The sequence below is a fragment of the Myotis myotis genome, unplaced genomic scaffold (assembly GCF_014108235.1).
Source record: "Myotis myotis isolate mMyoMyo1 unplaced genomic scaffold, mMyoMyo1.p scaffold_m19_p_40, whole genome shotgun sequence".
Taxonomy (NCBI): Eukaryota; Metazoa; Chordata; class Mammalia; order Chiroptera; family Vespertilionidae; genus Myotis; species Myotis myotis.
The window spans coordinates 109,892-133,124 of NW_023416347.1; the positions used below are offsets into that span (position 1 = coordinate 109,892).

The 23,233-nt window shown below is 49.6% G+C and overlaps 1 protein-coding gene and 1 pseudogene across 3 annotated transcripts in view; one reads left to right on the top strand and one right to left on the bottom strand.

Moving 5' to 3' along the window:
* The first annotated feature begins 74 nt into the window (after positions 1-74).
* SLC28A1 (solute carrier family 28 member 1) overlaps positions 75-23,233 on the top strand; it is a 47,454-nt gene continuing 24,295 nt past the window's right edge. Inside the window, exons 1-7 of one of the 3 annotated variants that reach the window (XM_036306275.1) lie at positions 75-4,131; positions 15,845-15,932; positions 16,791-16,879; positions 18,072-18,163; positions 20,096-20,282; positions 21,379-21,520; positions 22,193-22,306. In XM_036306275.1, coding sequence (XP_036162168.1) covers positions 15,861-15,932; positions 16,791-16,879; positions 18,072-18,163; positions 20,096-20,282; positions 21,379-21,520; positions 22,193-22,306 — 696 coding nt within the window. In that variant the 5' untranslated portion in view covers positions 75-4,131; positions 15,845-15,860. The other 2 variants (XM_036306274.1, XM_036306276.1) reach the window with 2 other exon arrangements.
* LOC118654973 lies at positions 6,603-10,209 on the bottom strand (annotated as a pseudogene).

Sequence of the window (23,233 nt, forward strand, 5' to 3'; positions counted from 1 at the left end):
GGTTCTCCCTGGGCCGACTGGAAAAATGGATCCATGTTTTGGCTCTTGGATTGACATTTAGTCTCAGCCTTCTGTGGCCACAGCTAGACAGTCCATGCTGCTTATACAAGTGGGCTGATGGCTTGTGCTCCTTAGCAGGGTGTCTATGAACTTGAGGGCAGATTGGAATTGCTCCTTCATTTGGGAGAGGAATCCGAAGAAGGAAACCCGAGAGGGTAAAGCAGAGCTGGGGACTGGGGAAACGCCACTGTTTCTGGCTTCTTCCACTGCAGCCAAACCAGCTCCGGCGCCAGCCAGCGTCTGCCTCCCAGCCACTCACTGACCACTTCCTGCCTCCCAAGCGGCAGAAGGCTTCTCATTCCCAACCCATTCCCTTCCCTCTGTGGTTTGGGATTTTCCTTGCCTGATGTTTGCCCTCTCCATGCTGACATTTCTGACTTCTCTATCTCCTCCTATGACTTTCCCCACTTTTCCCTCTTGCCCCATTGTGCCCCAACTCTCCCACCTGCCTATCCCCGTTGGCCTGGTGAACTAGAGCTGGAATATTTCCCATTCATTTATTTATCCATTAAGCACCTCCCTACTTTATGTCAGACTCTGAACTGACAGTTGTTGGGGATCAAAGATGCATGATGTAATCTCAAAAGAGACCCTTTCCATTAGGTTTCTTGGGTTTTTGAGCAACAGAAATGGACTTGGATCAACTTAAAGAAAAAAGGTTCATGAGAAGAGTGTTGGGGTAGCTCACAGAGGAATAGCTGGACATTTAGCCTTGAGAAGCGGGGAGCCAGGTAGCTCCAGAGCTTGCCTCCCACGAGCTACTGCTGTTGTCAGGTGGACACCATCCAGCCATTGGTCCCAGTGGGTCTCCCTCCAAGGTTCACATTCCTGGCATGGGGCTCATGGAATGGGAGGAGGGCAGTTTCCAGAGGATGGGAATTCTCACCAGAAGAATGGTGGAGAGTGGGAGGGTAGAAAAGGCTTGGTGGGCGACGACAAATAATACCCCGACACACACACACACTGTTCTTCCCATCTGCTGTATTATGACTCCTCCACATACAACCAAACACAAATTTCTCCCTGCTTAGGGAGACCATTCAGGGTCACTTCCAATGACTGAATCCACGGGTAATGACTAAGCTACCACTCTCCAAAGTCCAGTGTCACCAGTAATACTCCACCCTCTTTTATCACAATCCCATTTTGAAATCTTGCAACCCGTGGATTAACTGGTAAAATTAACCATTTTCAACCAAAATGATAAAACCTAGCAAGAAAATAAGTATGGGTAAAGGCTACCATCCATTTCTCTACCAGGTCATGGGAACTAGTGTTTGTGACTGGGGATTTTTGCCTGTCGGAGTGACCTAGGTCTTCAGTTCTGAAATCCAGCTCCTTAGTGGTCCTGCCGGGTCGCAGGCATTAACCACTGGATATGGCAGTACTAGGAATGCTCTAGGAATCCCCATGTCCATCTGTGCCCCTTTCCCATAGCAGCAAGCATACTTTTCCTTAATAGTGTTCATCATACTAGCTACTCCCGCAACCTTTTGTGTGCTGCTCAGAGGTATAGGAGTCTGAAGTGGCCAGATAGAATCCTTACTATGACTCTTTGAGGAGGTGTTTCCTTGGGGACTAAAACCTCTATACCAGCCTGGTCCCAAACCTCACGTCTGAAAAAAGTATTGAGACTAGTGATAACAGACCCTCTCCTCTCAACTTCCTAGCCTGTAGAAGAAATAGCATCATGCATTGGCTGCCAGTTCAGAGCTTATGCTATAAGCTGCAGGCCTGGCCCAATCTTGCACGGTATTGTTTCTCAGCTGGAGCTATAGCTGAGTTTTCAGTAAACCATTTCATTATGCTGTCAAGCCAACTGCTTCTGGACTATGGGGATCAACGCATTACGTTAGTTGTGTTGCAAAGTGCATTCTCTGGTGATGTTTACAGCATTTCATAATTCCCTGGATATTGGTAGTAGAGGAGGTGATGGGTAAGGAAAGCAAATCTAAACCCAGGAGGGTCCATAACAGGCAAAACAAATTTCTGTCCTCTTAAAGCCATGGGTGTAGACTGAGGGGAGCTCAGCAGTGGGGCAGGAGGAGGCATTGTGGGAGATGGAGTGAGCAATCCACATACACGGCTGTCCAGTGCCTTCAGAGACCTATTCTGGAGTGCCCACCCTATGATGGGGTGCTGCTGGCCATGCCTCACTCTGGCTGGGTGGATCAGATGATTCCAGTTCACAGGGGTAGCCTAGCCACCTGGATGCCGTAGCCAAGCATTTAGGCTTTCTCAGAGGCAAGCCAGAGGGCCATGTCTCAGAAAGGTGATCATTTTTGTCCAACGCATCACTTTTTTACAAACCCTGGGTTCCCCTGCTGTATTTTTCTAGTCAGTACTTGCCACAAGCTTCATATAGCATTCTGCTCCATCTCAGGCTGTAAATGGCTCCCCAGCATTCTTCAGATAGACAAACACCTCATATATCATGGAATCTGTCACTGGTGGCAGAACCCTTTCTACTAAAGGCCTTCCCAGCTGGAGAGCCTTCATTTGCTCTAGGCCCAACTCAAAGCTAGTAGCCTTCTAGGTCAATCAATCAGTAAGCAGGTTGGAGCAAGATGCCCCAGAGTGACTTTTTTTTTTTTTAATTTTTTTACTAGAATTGGGTCTTAATGGTAAGGTATTCAAAATACAATAATTTGTTCCACATTATGGAAGAATATTCTGACCTTAACCCCTTTGCCTCCAGGAACTTATTAGGGTGTTAGGCCTTTGCATTTTAATCTGGTTTATCTCCCACCTCTGACTCACAAATGCCTTACCAAGGCTTCTAGGGAAACTAGAAGTGCTGTCAGCATGATAGAACTTAGTGGTGATGAGGTCAAGGTCCCTGTGAGCCAGGTGGTGGCACAGTGCAAGACAGATAAGATATTCTATATGTCGAAGCCAGGACAGCAACAGAGTACTGCTTCCCTGCCAGGTGAAGATGGCATGCTTCTGATGTTCTCTGTTCATCAAAATAGAGGAAAAAAATGAGTTCACTAGATGAGAGGATTTTTACCGAATGCCAGGAGCTGGGATGAATTTGCTTTAGCAAGAAGACCCCTCTGAAGCAGCACCTGCAATTGGAGTCATCACTTTGGGACGTTTACAGCAGACAAAGACCTCCTGGTGTCTTGCACTGGCTAAGCTGAACTGTGGTAGTAATCACTGTGACGTCACTCTCAAGACTTTGGTAGTAACACCACTGTTTACAGTTTCCCCAGGAATATGGTATTACTTCTGATTTACCATTTTGCTAGAGAGGGCAAATTCTAATGGCTTGCACTTGTCCTACTATAGTCACTCTTACCCCACAAACCAGAGAGCCATTGTGAGGTTTATACCTATAATATATCCATTTCAACTATACACTCAACCCCTGGTTGGCTTTGGGATTTCACTATAGCATAAAATTTGATCTGTGAATGACCCTCATTGATTGGCAGACCACATGCTTTTCCATTGTTCCCAGAAACAATGGAAAAGCTTGGAGCCAGTGTCCTACAGTGTCCTCTCCCCAGGTGTGGGTGTTTAGCCTCTCCTTCTATAGTCCCCAGGCAAAGGCCCAAACAGGTCCCTCTGGGAAGGCTGCAAGGAAGAGTTACAATATTTCCTAAGTGCTAAAGTAAGGTTCCTCTTCAAAGATAATTGATTTCCTCTCCATTGAAGGTCTGGAAATTAAGAGATTTTGACTCTACCTTGGCATCTTGAGAAAGACCTGTTTTCCCACCCAGAAGTCTTCAGTCATAGCAATAACTAGGGACTATCTTAGGGGATGCCTGGTCTTTTTCATTCCCGGGACCTAGTGATTGATTAGCCACAGCTAGAGGTCTGGTTTTCATGCCTGTGTGCCTTACGATGACTCCCTACTTTGTTCCTTCCCCCTGTCTCTGCTGCTGAGACCAGGAGCTCATTTTCACAGCAGCTCCCAGGCCTGGAGAGGAAAGCCAGCAGAGCCTCACCAGTTAATTTCTCGTGGCAAGGAGCGAGACCCGCAGGTCCTGCCAGAGGATAGTGAGAGGGTGGATGGACTGGATGCATGCCAAGGACCCAATAAAGCATTCTTGTCTCCTGAAATCTGTGAGTTCCTGCCTTTTTGGATTTTTGGTCTTTTCATTTTGCATAGACAACATTTGGTTCAGATTTGTATTATTTAACAACCCCCACCACCCCAAAAAACCTGGTAAGCAACGTACCTGACTGACTGAGCTTCAACTTTGAATGCAGAATCTCTGGTGAGTGAACATATAAACAAATATAAAATATAACCTGCACCAAAATTATGTTCTGCTATCTTGGTCAAATAGCCTTAAAGGAGTTCCCATAAAGTTTTCCTTTATTTTCTGACAATGTATCTAGTTCATACAGTTTCTTCTGGGTATAACTCTTCTTTTCCTACTCTAATTCTGCCTCACATTCCCTGGTCTATGTTGAGTGTGGATTCTGATTACTAGCAGATCAACAGTGTAGCATGGGGCAGGGTCGAGGTCTCCATTTTGCAACTCATGCTGTAGGTACCCCTGAGCTGATCAAATTCAGAGAGGCTGTCTCATTGATAACTAACTTACAAGAAAATGGAAATTGTACACCCCAAACCCACCACCTTGCTAATTTTTAATGAGAAATTTTAACTATCCAGGAAGCTGACACTAGTGTTTGCCTGACAAGTAAATTCTTCCCTTTTTCTTCTGAGAGGGAAAGTTTAAGGGAAGCCGCATTATCAGAAAGTTGTTTGATGAGCATAGAACAAATCAGACAAACCTCAGTTCAAATCCAGCTTTACTAGTCATGTGAACTTAAACTTGTTGCTTAACCTCTCTGAACTGAGAATGCCTCTTTTATATTTTATTTATTTTTAAAATAATTCTTTATTGAAAATATTAAATGTGTTCCCCTTTTTCCCCCACTGCCCTCCTCCAGCCCTTCCCACCCCCCACCCCAGGCCTTCACTGCCCCATTGTCTATGGCCATGGGCCATGGAGATGCCTCTTTTAAAAAAACATATATTTTTAAAAATTGATTTCAGAGAGAAGAAGGGAGAGGGGGAGATAGAAACATCAATGATGAGAGAGAATCATTGATTGACTGCCTCCTGCATGTCCCCTACTGGGCATCGAGTTCACAATCCAGGCATGTGCCCTGACCAGGAATCGAACCATGACCTCCTGGTTCATGGGTCGATGCTCAACCTCTGAGCCAGGCCCTCATTTAAAAAATATCTTTTCACTAATACAGATCTATTATATGTGATTAGTATATGTCCTGGGTACATAATAGTGAACAAAACAGACATATACTCCTCCTTCATGGAGCTTACAGTCTAGGTGAAACAAATACTTGTAAAATGGCAAATGTAGTATTAAGTGCTACAAAGAGGGAAAATGGGAGGGAATACCAGCAGGGGGTTGGACCTACATTAGACTGGGGCTCTTAGAAGCTAGTCTAAGGGTGTGATACTTGACCTGAGATCTGAAGGACTTTGATCAGAGGATAGAGGAAACCATCTGTGCAATAGTACAGGACAGAAGGGAAGCTTGGGTGGATAGTGTGGTAAACAAGAGGACTGTGGTATTGCAGTGGGAGGTTCAGTCAGAGAGCGGCGGGGCCAGGCTCAGTTTGCATTGAGCCCTAAGAGCGGGGAAGTATCAGTTAGGATCAGCTACAAGTGGAAATAATAGAGAAGCCCTCAAGTGACAGTAGTCTTAAGCAAGAGGAAGTTGTTTCTTCTTAGAAAGAAGTCGGTAGGCAGCAGCAGAACTGGACGTGATCCATCTAAAGCGGGCGTGGCAGTTGTAGAATGTCGTTGGAACCAAGGCTCCTCTCTGCTCTCTCCCGTCAACTCGAGCAAGAGAAATGATTGATCCCAAGTACAACATCTTGAGTAGAAATAAAATAATGATACAGTTGTCAAACATCAGACAACTAAATTTTCGTTTGTATAGAGTCAACAGATAATGTCTATAGAAAAATAAAAGATAGTATCTATATTTATGTATCAGTTGTCTATTTGTCCATCCTTCCATATACCCTATCATCTATTTATCTATCTATCTATCTGACTGTCTATCTATCTTTCATCTATTTATTTAAAGAGGTTACTACCAGAAGTGAAAAACAAGAACAGCTTGTTCGTAGTTGTCTGGGGTGGGGGTTAGGGAGATGGCACTGGTCTCCAGCTTTCTCAGCTCTGGTCCTCCTGAGACTGCCCAGTGGTGAGCTTCCATTGCCAGTCACTCGTTTGGATTTTACTTGAAACAGAAAGGCCTCCAGAAAGACCCACCTCCTTCGGCTTCAGAAACTCCTATCAGAGATTGGATTGTATCCTATTCAACTGGCAAATTTGAGCTTCATTGTTAAGTTGCAAAGGCAAATACAAGATTGATGGAACTCAGCTAGACAGGAGTGTCTGTCATCAGGAGGCGGTGGTTATATGAATGGAGCTTGCCTGGGTTGGGGGCACCAAAAGGTCCTGGAACCCAGGAGGCACCGTCCTCTGTCTTCAGAACTGATGTGGTTCAGAGGTGGCTCTTTCCTGTTACTTCCAAAGGGCTTCAAGGAGCAGCTACCAGACACTCAGCCTCAGGGGACACACCACACACGAGGATGACCCTGGCACTTGCAGCACATACCTGGATGGGAGAGTTATAACAGGACATGATTATATGGATTCCTGGCCTGAGGTAATGGTCTAGTCAACTCCTTTGGCCACTTTTTAAAAAAATTGATTTCAGAGAAAAAGGGAAAGGGAGAGAGAGAGAGAGAAACATCAATGATGAGAGAGAATCATGGATCAGCTGCCTCCTGCATGCCCCCTACTGGGGATTGAGCCACAACCCAGGCATGTGCCCTTGACCAGAATTGAACCTGGGACCCTTCAGTCCACAGACCAATGCTCTATCCACTGAGCCAACACAGTTAGGGCTGGCCACTGGTTTTTGATTATTTGAGTAGCACATCCAGGCCCAATATGGGACATGTCCCTGTGGATTAAAACTGACATTTCTTTTTTTCCCCTCTTTGTATGTGTGAGAAAGCTCAACAATTAGAGGCTGTTTTGCATTTAAGGATTTAACACTGGCTATATACAGAAGGGACAGCATTTCAGTTAGAAATATTTCACCTGTTACCAAGTTCTTGCTGTTAATATGGCAACATTTAGCATCTTGCTATTTTGACATTTAAAAATCAGCAGGCATAATCCTACTCTTTTATCCTTTAGTTCCCAGTGACAAATAATGCAGTGATAAGGCCTGTGGTTTTCAGTTCCTCTTGAATGACATTTATTAGCAGAGAGAAACCTGATGCTTTAGCTGAAATTTGGCAGCCCAAGAAGTACACCAACTGCTCCAAAGCACCCCATGCGCTAGGAACAATGCTTTCAGCTGACCTTCTGACCAGTAATCCAGTGGATATGCCAAAAGTTTCATTGAGAGAGTATTGGCTCATAAGAAGTTTCACACAGTGACAGCTCTGTTTATTTGCCCATGAACAGCACACATTCCGGCCACACAACGAATGTTACTGGTGATAGTAACTAAAGTAGCTCTTGCTAGATCTTCTTTACTAACAGATCCTTGCTTCCCCCTTATAAATCATATTGCCAATCATATTGCCAAAACCAGATGCTACAGCCCAGCCCAGCAGGCCAAATCTCCCACAGTCTCCTGCATATCTCAGCTTGTCAGCTGTCAGAATGGGTGCTGTCACCTTTGGATGCCATTTCACGAGCCTCTTTAAAATGTTCACAGCCAGCCAATAAACCGCATAAGCCCAGAAAGGTACCCCCTCCAAGGCTTGTCCCAGTGCCTCGTTTATAGTTGTCATCAGAATGGACTGCTAAAACACTGACTCCGAGCCAGTGTCCGCAAAGGCATCTTTTGGCATCGCTCGGGTTCTGAGGCACTAGCACGGGAAGAGCGCTCTGCTGCTATCTGTGTAGTGCCTGCGATATGTGTATAGCCCTTCTGGCAGACTCTGTACACAGCAGGCCCTTTGCAAGACGGTCGAGTTCATCCAGTCTGTGCAGGCGTGGGCACCACCTCCTGTAGCACATTGCACCAGGTGTAATGTTGAGAAGTTTCCCCCTCCAATTTGATAAAAGTAGACAGGTCCTGCCCTAACTGGTTTGGCTCAGTGGATAGAGCGTCAGCCTGCAGACTGAAAGGTCCCAGGTTCGATTCCAGTCAAGGGCATGTACCTTGGTTGCGGGCACATCCCCAGTAGGAGGTGTGCAGGAGGCAGCTGATCGATGTTTCTCTCTCATCGATGTTTCTGACTCTCTATCCCTCTCCCTTCCTCTTTGTAAAAAATCAATAATATATATATATATTTTTAAAAAGTAGAGAGGTCTTGGTTTGGAAATCGATCAAGTGCAGGCTCCCTTCTGGGCAAAAAGTGTTAAATCCTTCAGTTCCAGGTGTACATCCTGAATACTAGTGGATCCATGTGCTACATTCGAAGTCCAATGTTTCAGGACACTTTCCAAGCTCGCAACTTCTTGTTCTTCCTCTGCTGGGATATCAATAGGTTCAAAATATGAGAGCTTTACTAGAGTTCCCCCAGTGTCCGTGCAAAACCATGGGAAAGGGTTTTTTATTTTTGTTTTTGGCATCTTTGATCTTCATGGCAAGGCCTGAGGGGCCAGGGGCAGCCTGGGGTTGAGTGCACAGAGGGTGGTGGTGACTCCAGGGGTAGCTGGGCCCTTTGAGGAGGAGGAGGGTGGGCTTAGGGTGGGGGCAGTGGTGCCTGAGGTGAGGTTGGCCCGGGGGTGGCCCTACAACCCCCAAAGTGGGAGCCAGGCCCAAGCCAAGCTGGGGAAGGCTGCTGGCCTTCGCACCTGGCCCAGTAGGGGGGCGGCCCTTCACCCCCGCAGTTGCCCCAAACGAAAGGCCCTAGTACCCCAGCCACCTCTGCATTCCCGACTGACCTTTCTGATCAAATTATACACCCGGTTTCACATTAAGCCTCTTTGGTTCCACCAAACCTCCAGGAGAATTCTCATGGTAACAAGGCCATGGACAAACGCAGGGTTCTCTCTCAGACTCCCCTGAGAAAGACAGAGTACCTATGGGAAGGAGACTGCTTTGGCCTGGCCCCTGCCTGGGGTAACCCCCAGCAGCCTGGGAGTGAGGGGTGCCAACAGAATGAATCAGTTTTCACCCGTAGCGGCAGCTGCTGGCGCCCTGCAGATGCCCTGTACCATGGGCACCCATCTCCCAGGTGCTATGTTAGTTAGGGCATCGCTGCACCTTGTCTGAAGAATTGTCATGAGTTGAATGGAAGCCACTTTACCTGGGAGGCAACGCCCCCTCCCAACCCCTTCCCTAGTCCTTGGCTCACAACAGACTGGCCTGGCCTGGCCTCGGGGAGGGACTAACCTGTTGAAGAGTCTGTGTAGAGTTTGTGTTCCAGACTGAAGCTAAGCTCTTCCTAAGACGATGCCCTCACTTCTTACCCCCACCCTATGCTGCTCCCCTTACTCCCCTCGCTGCCCTTCGGAAATAATAGGAAAGAGCCATCTCTGAGCCACGTCAGTTCTGGGGTCACAGGACAGTGTCCGACGGGTTCTCAAGTAAGTCACTTGGACAAAAATCCTCATCTCTGCTAAGGAATCTGCATAAGATGAATCAGGCACCCTGCTGTGTAGACTGTCACTGGGCAGAAATTTCACTGGATCTCCTCTTTCATCAGGGCAAAATGGATATTCTCGGACAAGTTGGAGTTGGACTTAGTATTCAGGTTATGTGGCTGGTTGCCCAGTAAATCAGCCCCTGCAGAATTTGTGCTGGGTCTTAGGAGGTCGTATCCATGATGTCATGGAGTCTGACCCAAGAACATAATTCATAGCCACCGGCTCTAAGGGTGGGCTCAGAATCCATCCTGCCTGCCAAGCAGCGGGCGAAGTGGAAACATGGGGTGGACACCTCAAGTGACAGTCGCCTACAGTCTACCTCAGCCTGTTCATCTTCTCAGTAGTTGCTCCATCTATGATGCTGGCTTCCCCATTACACACCTCCATGGAGGACAGGTGGGGGACATGGTGACCAGTACCTATCTCACTGATTATTATGAGGGTTAATTGAGATACTGCAGGGAAAGTTCTTAGCACAGCCTGGCACATACCAAGCTCTCCGGTGTGAAGCTGTCAGCTGGTGCCATAGTTGTTACCATCTCCTGGAACCACAGGCTCCATCTCAGGGCCCATTCGCACACTGCTCTTCTCCGAGCCAGGAGACCCCGGGGCTTATCCCTTCGCTCAGATGAGGTGGCTAACCAGCATCTCTACTCCATCCCTGGAAGTGGTCTCATCCTGTGGGAAACAGCACTGCCTCCTGACCCACAAGCTGGCCAGTGTTTAGCTCCCGTGTTGGGTCATGCTGTCTACAAACCGCCACTGTCATGGAGCTGAAGGGAATTGGATACAACCTTTGGAATAGTGACACTTGGTTCTACAGGCATGGCGAAATGGAAAGGAGTGGTTCAGAATGAGCCATGGTGTATGATTGTCAGGTCCACACAGGAGGGACACTTGGCCCTAGTCTGAGGACAATCAGAGATGAGGCCAAGCCTTTCGGTCTCTGGCACAGTGTGACCAGTGGAATTCCCCCTGCTTGGAAGGAGCCAAGATATGCCTGGAAAGTTTCATTCTTCCTAGCAATTTTGTTTACTTTGTGATGCCTCACTTGTCAGCACCTTCCCTATGGACACTTCTGGTCTGTGGTAAATTTATTTTGCCAGCTCCTCCCAGGAAGGCCTGAAGTCCCCTTCATGCAAACTCTTGTAAAAAATTTCTGGCTTTGCTGTAAGGCTCAGTGGGTGCCCCACCAGACCACTTCTCTGACAGGGAGAGAAGACAGAGCAATCAAGGGATTATTTTTGCCTGTATAAATAACCAGCTTATCAGCTGGACTCAGTGTCAAATTCTGAGCCAACAAAGCAATGGAAATCCAAATTAATAGCCCTACAGCCCTTCCCAGAGGCTGGAGGAAAATGGTGCACCTCAGATAGAGGATGTGGCCTAAAAGCCATAAATGATATATTTGAACCCAAAGGGATGATGTGCATTAAGAACTACTTTGGTTTGTAGAACATCCTAACCTGGATCCAACTGAAAACAAAACATCTCAATCTCTCATGATATAAAAAGCGAATGAAATGGAGAAGAAAGAAGGATAGAAAGTGAAATAACAAAGGGAATATTCTTCACAAAATAGTAACCAGTCAAATATTTGGAAACAGTGATCTCCTACCTGCTTGGGGAAAACCCCCTGCCTGGTGGCCTTGGGCCCTCTTGGATGTGTGACCAGGTGTCCTTATGTTCTTTTGTCACCAGCCCTTCATTTCTTTCTTTCTTTCTTTCTTTCTTTCTTTCTTTCTTTCTTTCTTTCTTTCTTTCTTTCTTTCTTTCTTTCTTTCTTTCTTTCTTTCTTTCTAGAGGAACGGAGAGGGAGAGAGAGAGAGAGAAACATCAATGATAAGAGAGACTCATTGATTGGCTGCCTCCTGCATGTCCCACACTGGGGATTAAGCCCACACCTGGGCATATGCCCTGACCAGGAATCAAACCATGACCTCCTAGTCATAGGTCAACACTCAACCACTGACCCAGGTTGGCTGGGCACCAGCCCTTTCTTGTTGGCTGAGAACGAGATGAGCCCCAGACCCATTCTTTCATTTTGTATTAGATAATGGCCCTTTGTGCCCATCTGTTCTCTGTGAACAGAGTCAAGGGGTGGACTCTATCAGGGGACACTTGGATAGTCATGCCAAGTGGCCATTGCAGGGGTGTTCGACCTTTTAGGTACTGGAGAGAATGACAAGGTCATATTCCTGCAACTTTTTGTTCAGTGCTTGGCTTGGACACATGAATCAATGCAATGAAAGAGACCTCACCTGTGAAGAGCCAAGACATGAGTGTGGGCCAGTTTGTGAGAAGAAAATAGATTGTTGAACACCCTTTCCGATGATGGTTGCCTCTTACAGCCCTGAACGTCTCACTCACCACTTATAAAAATATCCTCTTTATTGTATCAAAGCCTGGCAAGGAGAAGGATTTCTTTCTCGTGTCTTGGCCGAGAATTCCCCAGAAACAGAAGGTGGCCCCAAAGAACTAACCCCAGAAACAGGTAAGTGGTTGCCTCTAAAGAGTGGGGCAGGCATGGGCGAGGTGGGGCAGCCTCTTCGTTATAAATCCAAGCGCTGTTTTGTTTTGGTTGGAAAGGAAATATATATGTATATTTATTCCTTGTCTTCCTCTGCCTGGCTCAGGCCCAGGCCTCACTCTACCACCTCATGGGTGGGACAGGCCTCAGAGCTAAACATCTCAGGAACAGCCTCCTCAGGAAGCAGGCCACAGGGGGCAAGTGATGCACTGAGTGCTGCGGTCACACAGCTGAATGAGGCAGAGCCAGGACCCCTGCGGTCCCCCAGCTCTCGGTCTTTCCCACCCAACCTCCTCACTGCCCAGCCTGTGGCTTTCAGCCGAATGCCACCTGAAAAGCGATCTGGTGCCTGACCTCAGTGGCTCAGTGGTTGAGCGTCGACCTATGAACCAGGAGGTCCCGGGGCAATTCCTGGTCAGGGCACATGCCAGGGTTGCGGCCTCGATCCCCAGTGTGGTGTGTGCAGGAGGCAGCTGATCAATGATTCTCTCTCATCATTGATGTTTCTATCTCTCCCTCTCCCTTCCTCTCTGAAATCAATAAAAATATATTTAAAAAATAAAAAAAGGAGCATCCGGTTTCTGGGGGCCAGGTCACTACGGTCACGCCTCCTTGAGTGGGGGCAGCAGAGGAGAAGCACAGGGTCTCCTGGCCTGGAGGAGGAGAATATGCCAAGACAGCTCTGAGGTGGGACTGTGGCAGTGATGACACCTGCCAGCCTGAGGGTGCCAGGCTGTCTGCCAAACACCCACCAAAATTAGTTCACTTAACCCTCATGAATATTTAAGAGGCAGGTACTATTACCCACCCCCACTGTGTTACAGATGAGGAAACAGGCTGCCTTTGAGAGACAGGAATGAATCTAGACCTTTAAGCTCCAAGCTCAGGATTTTATCTCATGACGCACAGCCTATTAAGTCCTTGCTGTGGAGATTAGGGCACATGAAAAGGTCAAGATGCCTGGCCGGTGTGGCTAAGTGGTTGAGCGTTGACCTATGAACCAGGAAATCATAGTTTGATTCCAGGCCAGGGCAACGTTTCTGGGTTTTGGGCTGGATCCCCAGTGTGGGATGTGCAGGAGGCAGTGGATCAATGAATCCCTCTCATCATTGATGTTTCTATCTCTCTCTCTCCCTCTACCTTCCTCTCTAAAATCAATAAAAAAATATTTTTACAAAAGAGGTCAAGGTCATAAGCTGCAATAGAGGGAATGCTTTGAAACAAGCTTGGCTGCTTCTGGATGTGTTGTGCTTCCAGGCTTTCGTCTGTCTGGACACCAAGAGAGAAGGAGAGAGGGCAGGGAGGAAGGGAGGGAAGGGGGAGAGGTTAGAAGGGGACCAAGGCAGAGAAGCAGCTTCAGACCCCTCTGCCTTGACTGCGACTTACTTGATGAGGCCCCTGTGAGGGTAGCTCTGCCCACCCTTGTGGAGGTTGCACACAGAGGCAGGTGTCCTGCTCAGGATACACCAGATGACAGGCATGGGCACTGAGTTTACAGTTGTTGACCTGAAACAAATAGGCAGCCAGATATTTCTCTAGCAAAATGGGTTTATTTGGGAAAAACAAAGAATTGCCATTCAGGACAATTGCTGCCTAGCCTAATAGCAAACCATTCGAAGTTCTAACAAAGGGAGGAAATTCTTTCGTAGAAGAGGAATTCTGGAAAGCTAAGATAAACAGAGACGTCTTCCCGCTGGGCTACAGGAACCCATGAACCCACGCCCTTTTAAATGAGTTCCTGTTTATTACTTTTAATAGAATCAAGACAGCGCATTGCCCCCCCCCCCCCCCCCCCGCGCCAGAGTGGGCAGGGCAAAGTGTGGATGTCTGCCCAGAAAAGCAAGTTGCAAAAAAGCTGGTATAGTCTGAGCCCCTTTTGTAAAATGAATGACATTTAGTAGTATTCACTTAAGAAAAAAGTCTCCACAGAAAATGCCACAAACTCTGTGGTGGTCATCTCTGAAAGTTTCACATTAGGGAATTTTTAACTTCCTTTGTTGTGTGGGACGCCCAACCCACGTCAAATCTGAACTCTGCCCCGGAATTCCCCTTAAAATGAGAACTCAGGCTAAAGTGAAAGCATGTTGCACACAGCCTGTCTTCACAGAAAAACACGCTGCCGCCTGCCCCGGAGAGTGGCTTGTTTACCACAGATATGTGAGTAGGAAGAGGATCTTGCCTCCCTCCATGTGGCTGTGTGTCTGTGTCTGCGTGTGCATGGGTAGCTGGGCTTCCCCAGGCTGCACGTGTGGGTGCCCTTCCACAGCTGTTGCTGCTCTTGTGTGCACACCCCTGGATCTGTGAGCTTAACCGGCTGCTGTCTGGATAGTGTAGGTTGCCACCCAAGGGGAAGAAAAAAAGAGGGGAGATATGGGGATATAGAGGGTCTCAGAGCTCTTACTTACAGGTGAGTTTAAGCCTATGAACTGAGCTTCAGTTAAAAAAAAAAAAGAAAGAAAGAAAGAAAAAGGACAGTATTGGCTCTTGTAATTGAAAGATCAGACAGAGGCCGAAAACAAGGACTACAGGCTTTATTAGAGAAGACCTGCAGGGCTGTCTCGCAAGGGGAGGACAGCAACTCGTGCAGAGGTGAGCGCGCCTTTTGAGGGGCGGAAAGGGAAGGAATGGGGGCTTAGTATGCTCGGCACGTGCTGATTGGTGGCTTAATGTATGTTCCATATAGGAACAAGGGCTTAGGGGATTTGGCAGGTGTTGATTGGTGGTTCAATGTATCGTCCATATAAGGTACATGGTTAGTCGCTCAGGTGTCTCCAGGCTGCAGGTTAAGTCATACTCCGCCCACCAGTTGGGGGAAGGGAGGTTCTATCAGTAATTGCAAAGTCCCTCTGGGGTAGGGCTGATTTCAGGTACAATTGGGTACAAGGACTAGAATGAAGTCTTCAGGACATTGTGTCTCCACCTTTCAGAGGTGGGACAGTACAATACAATGAAAATATCACTTAATGGCAATGGTGTGTGTTTTTTTATATAATGTATTTTTATTGATTTCAGAGAGGCAGGGAGAGGGAGAGGGAGAGGGAGAGAGAGAGAGATGGAAACATCAATGATGAGAGAGAATCATTGACTGGCTGCCTCCTGCACGCCTCACACTGGGGATCGAGCCTGCAACCTGTGCATGTGCCCCTTGATCAGGAATCGAACCACGACCTTCTGGTTCATAGGTCGATGCTCAATCACTGAGCAACTCGGCTACAGCTGGGCAATGGCAATGGTTTTAACCTATTGTGGGGAGCATTGAAAGCTAGGGCCTCTCTTCACAAAAATACCTGTATCAGGAACACCTACGTGCTACGCAGAATTCCTTCCTTCTCTTCCCTGTGCAGGGGGGCAGACTTTCTTCGCTTCTGCCTGGACTCGGGGTTTCTGAGAACTTGCCTCTCACAGGTTCAGAAGTGAGCGCAGGAAGGGATGCCTTCCTCTGTCCTTGGGGAATCATGGCCGTGGCCCCCAGCCATGATGAGGGTTGAGTTCTGGGATGGTAGCAGCTATGCTAGTTGTCTGGTCCCCCCTGCCAGCCCTCTCCCTTCCCATCCCCCTCCCTTCCTCAGGCCCCTCCCTGGGTCCTGCCTGGCCTTCCCCCTTTCAGCTTTGGGCCTCACTCTGTCTTTCAGCTGGAAGGTCTGGCACATGGAGGACGACACAACAAGACCCAAAGAGTCCGTCTCTCTCGCAGCCGTGGCCGACATGGGGGATGAGCTGGTCTGTCCCCTTCCGCAGTCCCATTTTGGTCTCCTAGTGGGAAGGGCCTTTGTTCACCATCTTCCTTCATTTCCTCCCCACCCCTCACCTCGTTACTTCAACAATACTTCAACAATTAGGATCCCCACGTCCCCCCCCCCCCCCCCCTGTGTGCTGGCCTCCTCAGTGCAGAGCAGCCCCTTATTTCACTTCTTAAACAGTTGTTGTGTGCCCACCGCATGCCAGTAGGGCCTGCCCTAGTCTGAAAGGTCAGGAAGGTCTCAACAAGGAGGAGCCATCGGCTTGTGATTTAAAGGATGAGAAAGAGAAAGCACGTGGGGGTGGGAGTGGCATGGGGGTGAGGGTCCCTGAGGAAGTCTCAGCCTTTGAGGAGCTGGCAGGCTTGTCCTTGCTGTGGAATGGCCAGGTTGGGGCCCACCACCCAGAACTCTGGAGCCTAAAATGACACCCTCTTCCCTCCCTTAGTTCCCTCCCCTTCACCACTTGCACAACCCAGGGTGCACCTTTCACATCGTAATTTGCAAGAGTAACCCCGCCATGTCAGAACCTAACTCCACAGACTGTGAGGTTATTTGTGTCCTGGGGCTGCGTGACCAGGAGGCCCTGCTTGGGACTCCCACCAGCCACAGCTCAGGCACAGCTGAGTGTCCCTCCCTAGCACAGAGCCCAGCACACAGTAGGTGCTCAATGCATGCCCTGCAGAATTTCAGTTGCCCTCTAATTACTTCCTGTGCAAAAGCCCAGCCCCCACCCCAGCCCACTCCTGGTGGCAGCCAGGGCCTCTCCCACTCTGGGCCCCCAGCTGCAGTTCTCACTTGGGGTGGCGGGGACACTGTGGTCACGCTCTGGTGGCTTTAGGAGGAAGGCCAGCCCCTGGGCAGCGACTTGAACCATGCGGAAGACAGGAACAATTTGAACGAAGCCAGCCAGGAGCCGCTCTCAGGAAGGTAGGTGGTCTCCAGGAGGGGACGCAGGCCGGGTAGGAGAGGAGGCCACCACAGGGAGCAGGGGTGGGGAGCAGGGGTGGGAGCATGCTCTCTGCCAGGGTGAAAGGCAACTCCCTGTATCTTTGCTGAAGGAAGGAGAAAACACGATTTAGCAAATGAGTGCGCCAGGCCCGAGGCTCCCAACCTGCTTTGAAGCAGCCAGAGTGAAATCCCATTGGAAACCCCAAACTATGCTGTGGGGCTGCTCATGGTGTAACTTGGATGGGGCCCCCAAACCAGACTGGCCCCCCTCTTAGCCATTCAGTCTCTGGGCACCTTGGGAACCTCGAGGCTTTGTTTGAAAACCCCTGGACTTGGGCAGGCCCCCCTTTTCACATGGGAAGGCTGAAGGAAGGGGATGGGCCCAGGCCACACAGGCAGCAAGTAGGAGCCGAAAACTAGGCCTCCCAATACCTAGGCCCACTGGGGCCCTCACTGGCCAGTCCTGAGTTGAGGAGAACAGGAGGCGGGGGTTCGTTCCATCTGTCTGTCTTGGAGCGAGATTGGGGAAGATGCACTTAGGAGGTGGGACATGGGACAGAGAGAGGGAAGAGAGGGTCCTTAAAACAGCAGCTGATGCCTAATGAGCTCTGAGTGTGCAGCCTGTGGGACCCCACCGGCTATTCAGATTCCAGCCTCTACTGCAGGGCTAGGCCAGTGACCAAATTACCAGGCAAGAACTGGCATTGCACTGGGCCTGGAAGGCAGTGGGGTCACAGCTGGAGCATAAAGAGGGCTGTCCCCACATCTCCGGAAGGACTACTGACTCAGCGAGGAGTGTCCCGGGTCCCAAGGGAGTAAATGCAGAGGTGAGAGCCTCTCCACCTTGCTCCATGGGACAGGAGGGAGGCAGCCGGCATGATTTGTGCACGTTGTTTGGTAGCTGGTTGCTGGTAAGTTCTTCCTGTTGGCAGGCCATTCCCCTCCAGCTCTGCAGGCAGGGTTATCACTCGGGTGGTGCTGAGTAGCCTGAGCCTTTCCTCAGTTTGCTCTGGGCTGGGGTTGCTCTTCCTCACTGTGGGATGTCAAGGCCAGTGCCTGGCTCACCCCAGGTCACCATTTTATTGGAGCAGCTTCTACCTGGAGGTGCTGAGGATCCCCATGGGGACGGGAGTCTGGGGGCCACTTGTGGACCCTCTGGTCTTCTCCCTAGGAGTACCCTGCAGGCCGCCCTGAGAGTGAGGCGCTTCTACAGGGAGCACGCACAACTGTTCCGCTGGATCTGCATAGGCCTGCTCTGCACTGGTGAGCCTGGGCCCAGCCCCACCCACCCCACCCACCCATTTCAGCCATCTCCACCCCAGCCATCCATGTCTCAGGGCAGGGTCGTTCACTTACCCAGTAATTCAACAGAGCTTTGTTGAGCAACGGCTCAGGGCTGAGCATGCCAGAAGCAGGGCCAGCAGAATTAAGGCAGACCAGATGTTGTTCCCAAGGCACTCTGATCAGTTAGGGAGAGGACAACAACTATGTCCACATAGTGCAGCTTGCCATCTGGGAGCACCAAGGAAGGATGGGGGTGATCAGGGAGGACTTCCAGGAGGAGGTGGCATCTGAGTCTCACAGGTTGAGCAGGAGTTGGCCAGGTGGAGGGGAAGGACAACAAGGAGTGAGAGGCACTCCATGCAGAGGAACCCCAGGAGCAAGAGTGAAAAGGGACAGGATGTGAACAGGGAGCTGATCAACAGCCTAGTGTGGCCAGAGGGTAATGTTCTAGACAAGGAGCCAGAGGATGAGGCTGGACAGATGAGAAAGGGCTGATATTGCATCGATGTAAGAACATCCAAACCTGTAGAGAGTTTTTATGATACTTTATTTGAGTCAAACAGAGATATGCCTGCCTGCAAGCAAGATCTCCATGGACTGAGAAAAATACTTCTGAGACTAACAGTTTGCAGTTTCTTTTATGCATTTGAGATTAAGGAGGGAACGAAAGGACGATTACATAAATGTGGGAGGAAGCCAAGTGCAGACTCTCCAATTAGTCTGGTAGCAGAGGGGGTCGAGTAGAGCTTACACTTACAGTGTTTCATCTCACATCTTTTATCCAGTGGAAAGGCTACGCGTATCTTCCCATTCTTCAAGAGCCCTGGCTTTTGAAACTCATAAGCCAGGGAGAGATATTTCCCCTCTATCTACTATCCACTATCTATCTACTATCTACTATCATATTCCTTTCTTTAAAAAAAATATTTTTATTGATTTCAGAGAGAAAGGAAGAGGAAGAGAGAGAGAGAGAGAAACACTAATGATGAGAGAGAATCATTGATCGGCTGCCTCCTGCGCATCCCCTACTGGGGATCGAGCCTGCAACCCGGGCATGTGTCCTGACTGGAAATCAAACTGTGGCCTCCTGGTTCACAGGTCGATGCTCAACCACTGAACCACACTGGCCGGGCTCATATTCCTTTCTGGAGGCATAGCAGACTGGAACAGACTGGTTTAGCTCCTCGAAGGGGAGGAGGGCAAAGGGGGAGAAGGAAATTCCAGGAAGAAAATGTCACCGATTAATACTTCAGAAGGGAATCCTGGCACAAATAAGCGGACGCCTTCCTGGAGTATCTGACTCACTCACTCTGTCCTCATTGGAACCCAATGAGCTTGGAGCATAGCAGGCACTCTTTCGACGCTAGAAGAGGCCACACTGTCTAGCAGTCAATGATGGCGAACCTATGACACGCATGTCAGAGGTGACACGCGAACTCACTTTTTTGGTTGATTTTTCTATGTTAAATGGCATTTAAATATATAAAATAAATATCAAAAATATAAGTGTTTTACTATGGTTGCAAATATCAAAAAATGTCTCTATGTGACACGGCACCAGAGTTAAGTTAGGGTTTTTCAAAATGCTGACACGCCGAGCTCAAAAGGTTTGCCATCACTGGCTCTAGCTTCTTCCGAACACATCTCCTCGCTCACGTTTGGTCAACACTTTGCAGCTTGCAGAGCCCTTATACACCACTCTATCAGTTACCTCAGTAACAACCCTCAGCACAGGAGGGATGATTGTTCGCACTTCCAGGTGAGGAACTGAGGCTCAGAGGGGTTGGGTGAAGTTCCTGCCCTCCAAGTTCTGGATGGGGCAGTTGGAGCCGGAGGGCGGGGCTGCAGGGGCCCGCAGAGACCCATGTCATCACTGACCCTCCTTCTTGTACTTTCCCCTCCCACTGCCAGCGTTCGGGGCCTTCCTGTTGACTGCTTGCATCCTGAATTTCCAGAGGGCCCTGCCCCTGTTTGTCCTCACCTGTGTGGTCCTGGCCTTCTTGGCCTACAGCCTGTTGAAGAAGCGGCTGGGACCAAACCTGCTGAGGTGTGCCACACCTTGGGGGTATTCCCGCCGCAGGAGCCTCTGGTTTAAGAGGTGAGTGAGCTCACAGCCCCCAGGTAGGGCGGGGTGAGAAGGAGCGGGGCACATTGACTGAGGGCCTCTGAGTCAGCTCTGGGGGCACAGCCAGGGCTGGGTGAGCAGGGCCTCGGGCCATCCCACCAGCCAGTTCCTGTGCTATGGGGAGAGTAATCCACCCTGCTTGCCTTTTGGAAGTTTCCTAAAGTAAGAGATCCCAGCTCATTCGGGCAGGGAGGGCCTATCAGATCATCAGGGACATGTGTGAGACATCTAGCTGCAGGGTGACCACCCTGGAGTCTGAATCAGCAGGCTGGGCTAGGGTCCAGGTGTCATTACTTTTAGGTAGCCCCAGGGGATTTTGTTGTTGTTAATAATCCTCACCCAAGGATATTTTTTCCATTGATTTTCAGAAACTGGAAGGGGGGAAAAGAGGGAGAGAGGGCAAAGGAAAGGGAGAGAGAAAGAGAAAGAAACATCGATGTGAGAGAGACATACACCCCGACTGGGACCAGGGATCAAACCTGCAACCCATGTAGGTGCCCTTGACTATGAATCGAACCTGAGACCCTTCAGTCTATGGGCCGATGCTCTAACTCATGAGCCACATCGGCCAGGGCAACAGAGAATTTTTTTAAAGTATATTTTTATTGATTTCAGAGAGGAAGGAAGAGGGAGAGAGAAATAAAAACATCAATGATGAGAGAGAATCATTGACCACCTGCCTCCTGCATGCCCCATATTGGGGGTTGGGCCTGCAATCCGGGCATGTGCCCTAACTGGGAATCAAACCCTGACCTCCTGGGTCATAGGTCAGCACTCAACCACTGGCTGTGCCGGCCGGGCCTAACAACACGTACAGAGTGTATAATGGTGGGATGTGATCTCACTGTATTTAGTATTTAGTCCCCTCCCAACCTTGAGAAATGGGGAGCCTTTGGCCTCCTTTTCCCAGTGAGTAAATTAGACTCAGAGAGGTTAGGTGGTTTTCCTGAAGTCACACAGCTCTCTCCTCCCACCAGACCTGAGTGTGCTTTTCCTGGAGCCCAGGTGGTCTCCTGTGTGGGGTTGGGGAAGATGCTGAGGGTGATGTCTTTCTGCCTTTCCCCTGCAGGGGTCTAGCCCTCGCTGCTTTCCTGGGCCTGGTCCTGTGGCTGGCTCTGGACACCTCCCAGCGGCCTGAGCAGCTGGTGTCCTTTGCAGGAGTCTGCGTGTTCATTGGCATCCTCTTTGCCTGCTCAAAGCATCACCGCGCAGTGAGTGCTTAGTTGTCAGGCTTGTCTCCCACTGCCTCCTTGGCAATGCAACCACCCCAATATCAGGACCCCTCCTGGTTTCACAGTGTGGCTAACACCTCACCTCCTCCCCACTCCCCCCTCTCTCACCCCCGGCTCCAGCCAGGCCCCCCAGAGATCCTGATGCACTCCTGAGTTTGGGGATCACCACTAAGGAATCATTAAATGCTGAGAGGCATCCTGCTCCCTGCTGCTGGAGTGAGAACATTGACAGAGGGAGATTAGGGCAACGGGGTCCCTGCCTATGGAGGAGGAATGGGGGGAGGGTCCAGGCAGACAAAGGTTACACTGAGGCCCGACCCTGAGGCTACAATTCCGCCCACCCAGTGATGACCCGGGACCAAGTGCCATGGCATGCCCAAAGCTGGTGAAGGCTTACATGGGTCCTCGGTTAGACCTGCCCACTCCTGCCTGTTGCCCCAGTCTCACTGCCGCCAAGGGTGTGGCCTATTATGAACTCCAGGAAGGATGTGACCACTGGCAATAGGTCCAACCCCTGGCTGGGTCCAGCCCTATCCTGAGCGCCCGTAGCCCCTCAGAGCAGCCCCCTGGCCTCTGCTCTCACCCCACCCTGTCCCCGGTGGGTGCCCCCGGGGAGCTGAGCTCACCAGGACCTTTCTGTATCGCCGGCAGGTGTCTTGGCGCACTGTGTCCTGGGGTCTTGGGCTACAGTTTATACTTGGCCTCTTTGTCATCAGAACAGAACCTGGATTTATTGCATTCAAGTGGCTGGGCGACCAGATCCAGGTGTGTACGTGGAGCCCGGCTTCCCAGGGCATCTTGGGTTGCCAGGGAATGAGACACCATTCTGTTGGGAGACAGTGGGAGGTGAGGCCTCAGAGAGGGATTGGGACCAAGATGGTTGGTGTGTAGTGGGCCCCAGACCAAGTGGGTAGCTGGGGGCTAGGCTGTGCAGCTGGTACTTCCCTCAGTCCTGGTGCCCCCGGACAGAGCAGTCCCCTCAGAGCATGCCTCAGAGAGAGGCATGCGGTCCTTGGCAGCCATCAGTGATGTGGAATGTGTATTGGGAGTGCTTAGAAAATTGCAAACTATTTACTTTGTGTATGTGTGTGTTTAAAGACAATGTTTAGTCTATTGAAGTTATACTTTCTAAATTTCATTTTTTATTCTAGTAAATACACGTAACAGTTACCAATTTAGCCATTTTTATTTTTTAAATATATTTTTATTTATTTCAGAGATTAAGGAAGAGGGAAAGAGAGATTGAAACATCAATGATGAGAGAGAATCATTGATCGGCTGCCTCCTGCACACCCCCTACTAGGGATTGAGCCCGCAACCCGGGCATGTGCCTTGACGGGAATCGAACCCGGGACCCTCCAGTCTGCAGGCTGATGCTCTATCCACTGAGACAAACTGGCTAGGGCCCATTTTAACCATTTTTAAATGTCATTGAGTTTATTCACATTGTTGTGCAACCATCATGACTTACTTTGTAAAATATGAATTACGGAAGACAAAAGGTTAATCCAGTACTCAGCCCTGGACAGGAGAAGTGACTTGTCCCTGCAGCCACAATGCAAGTTCCGGACCTAAATAAGGTCTTCTGTGGAAGTGTGGCCAGATTCAAACACCAAAGCCAAGAGCCTGGGGCAGGGACAGATGGGGGCTGTGCCCTTGGTCAGGAGGGAGGGGGTAGCAGGCCGGCAGGTG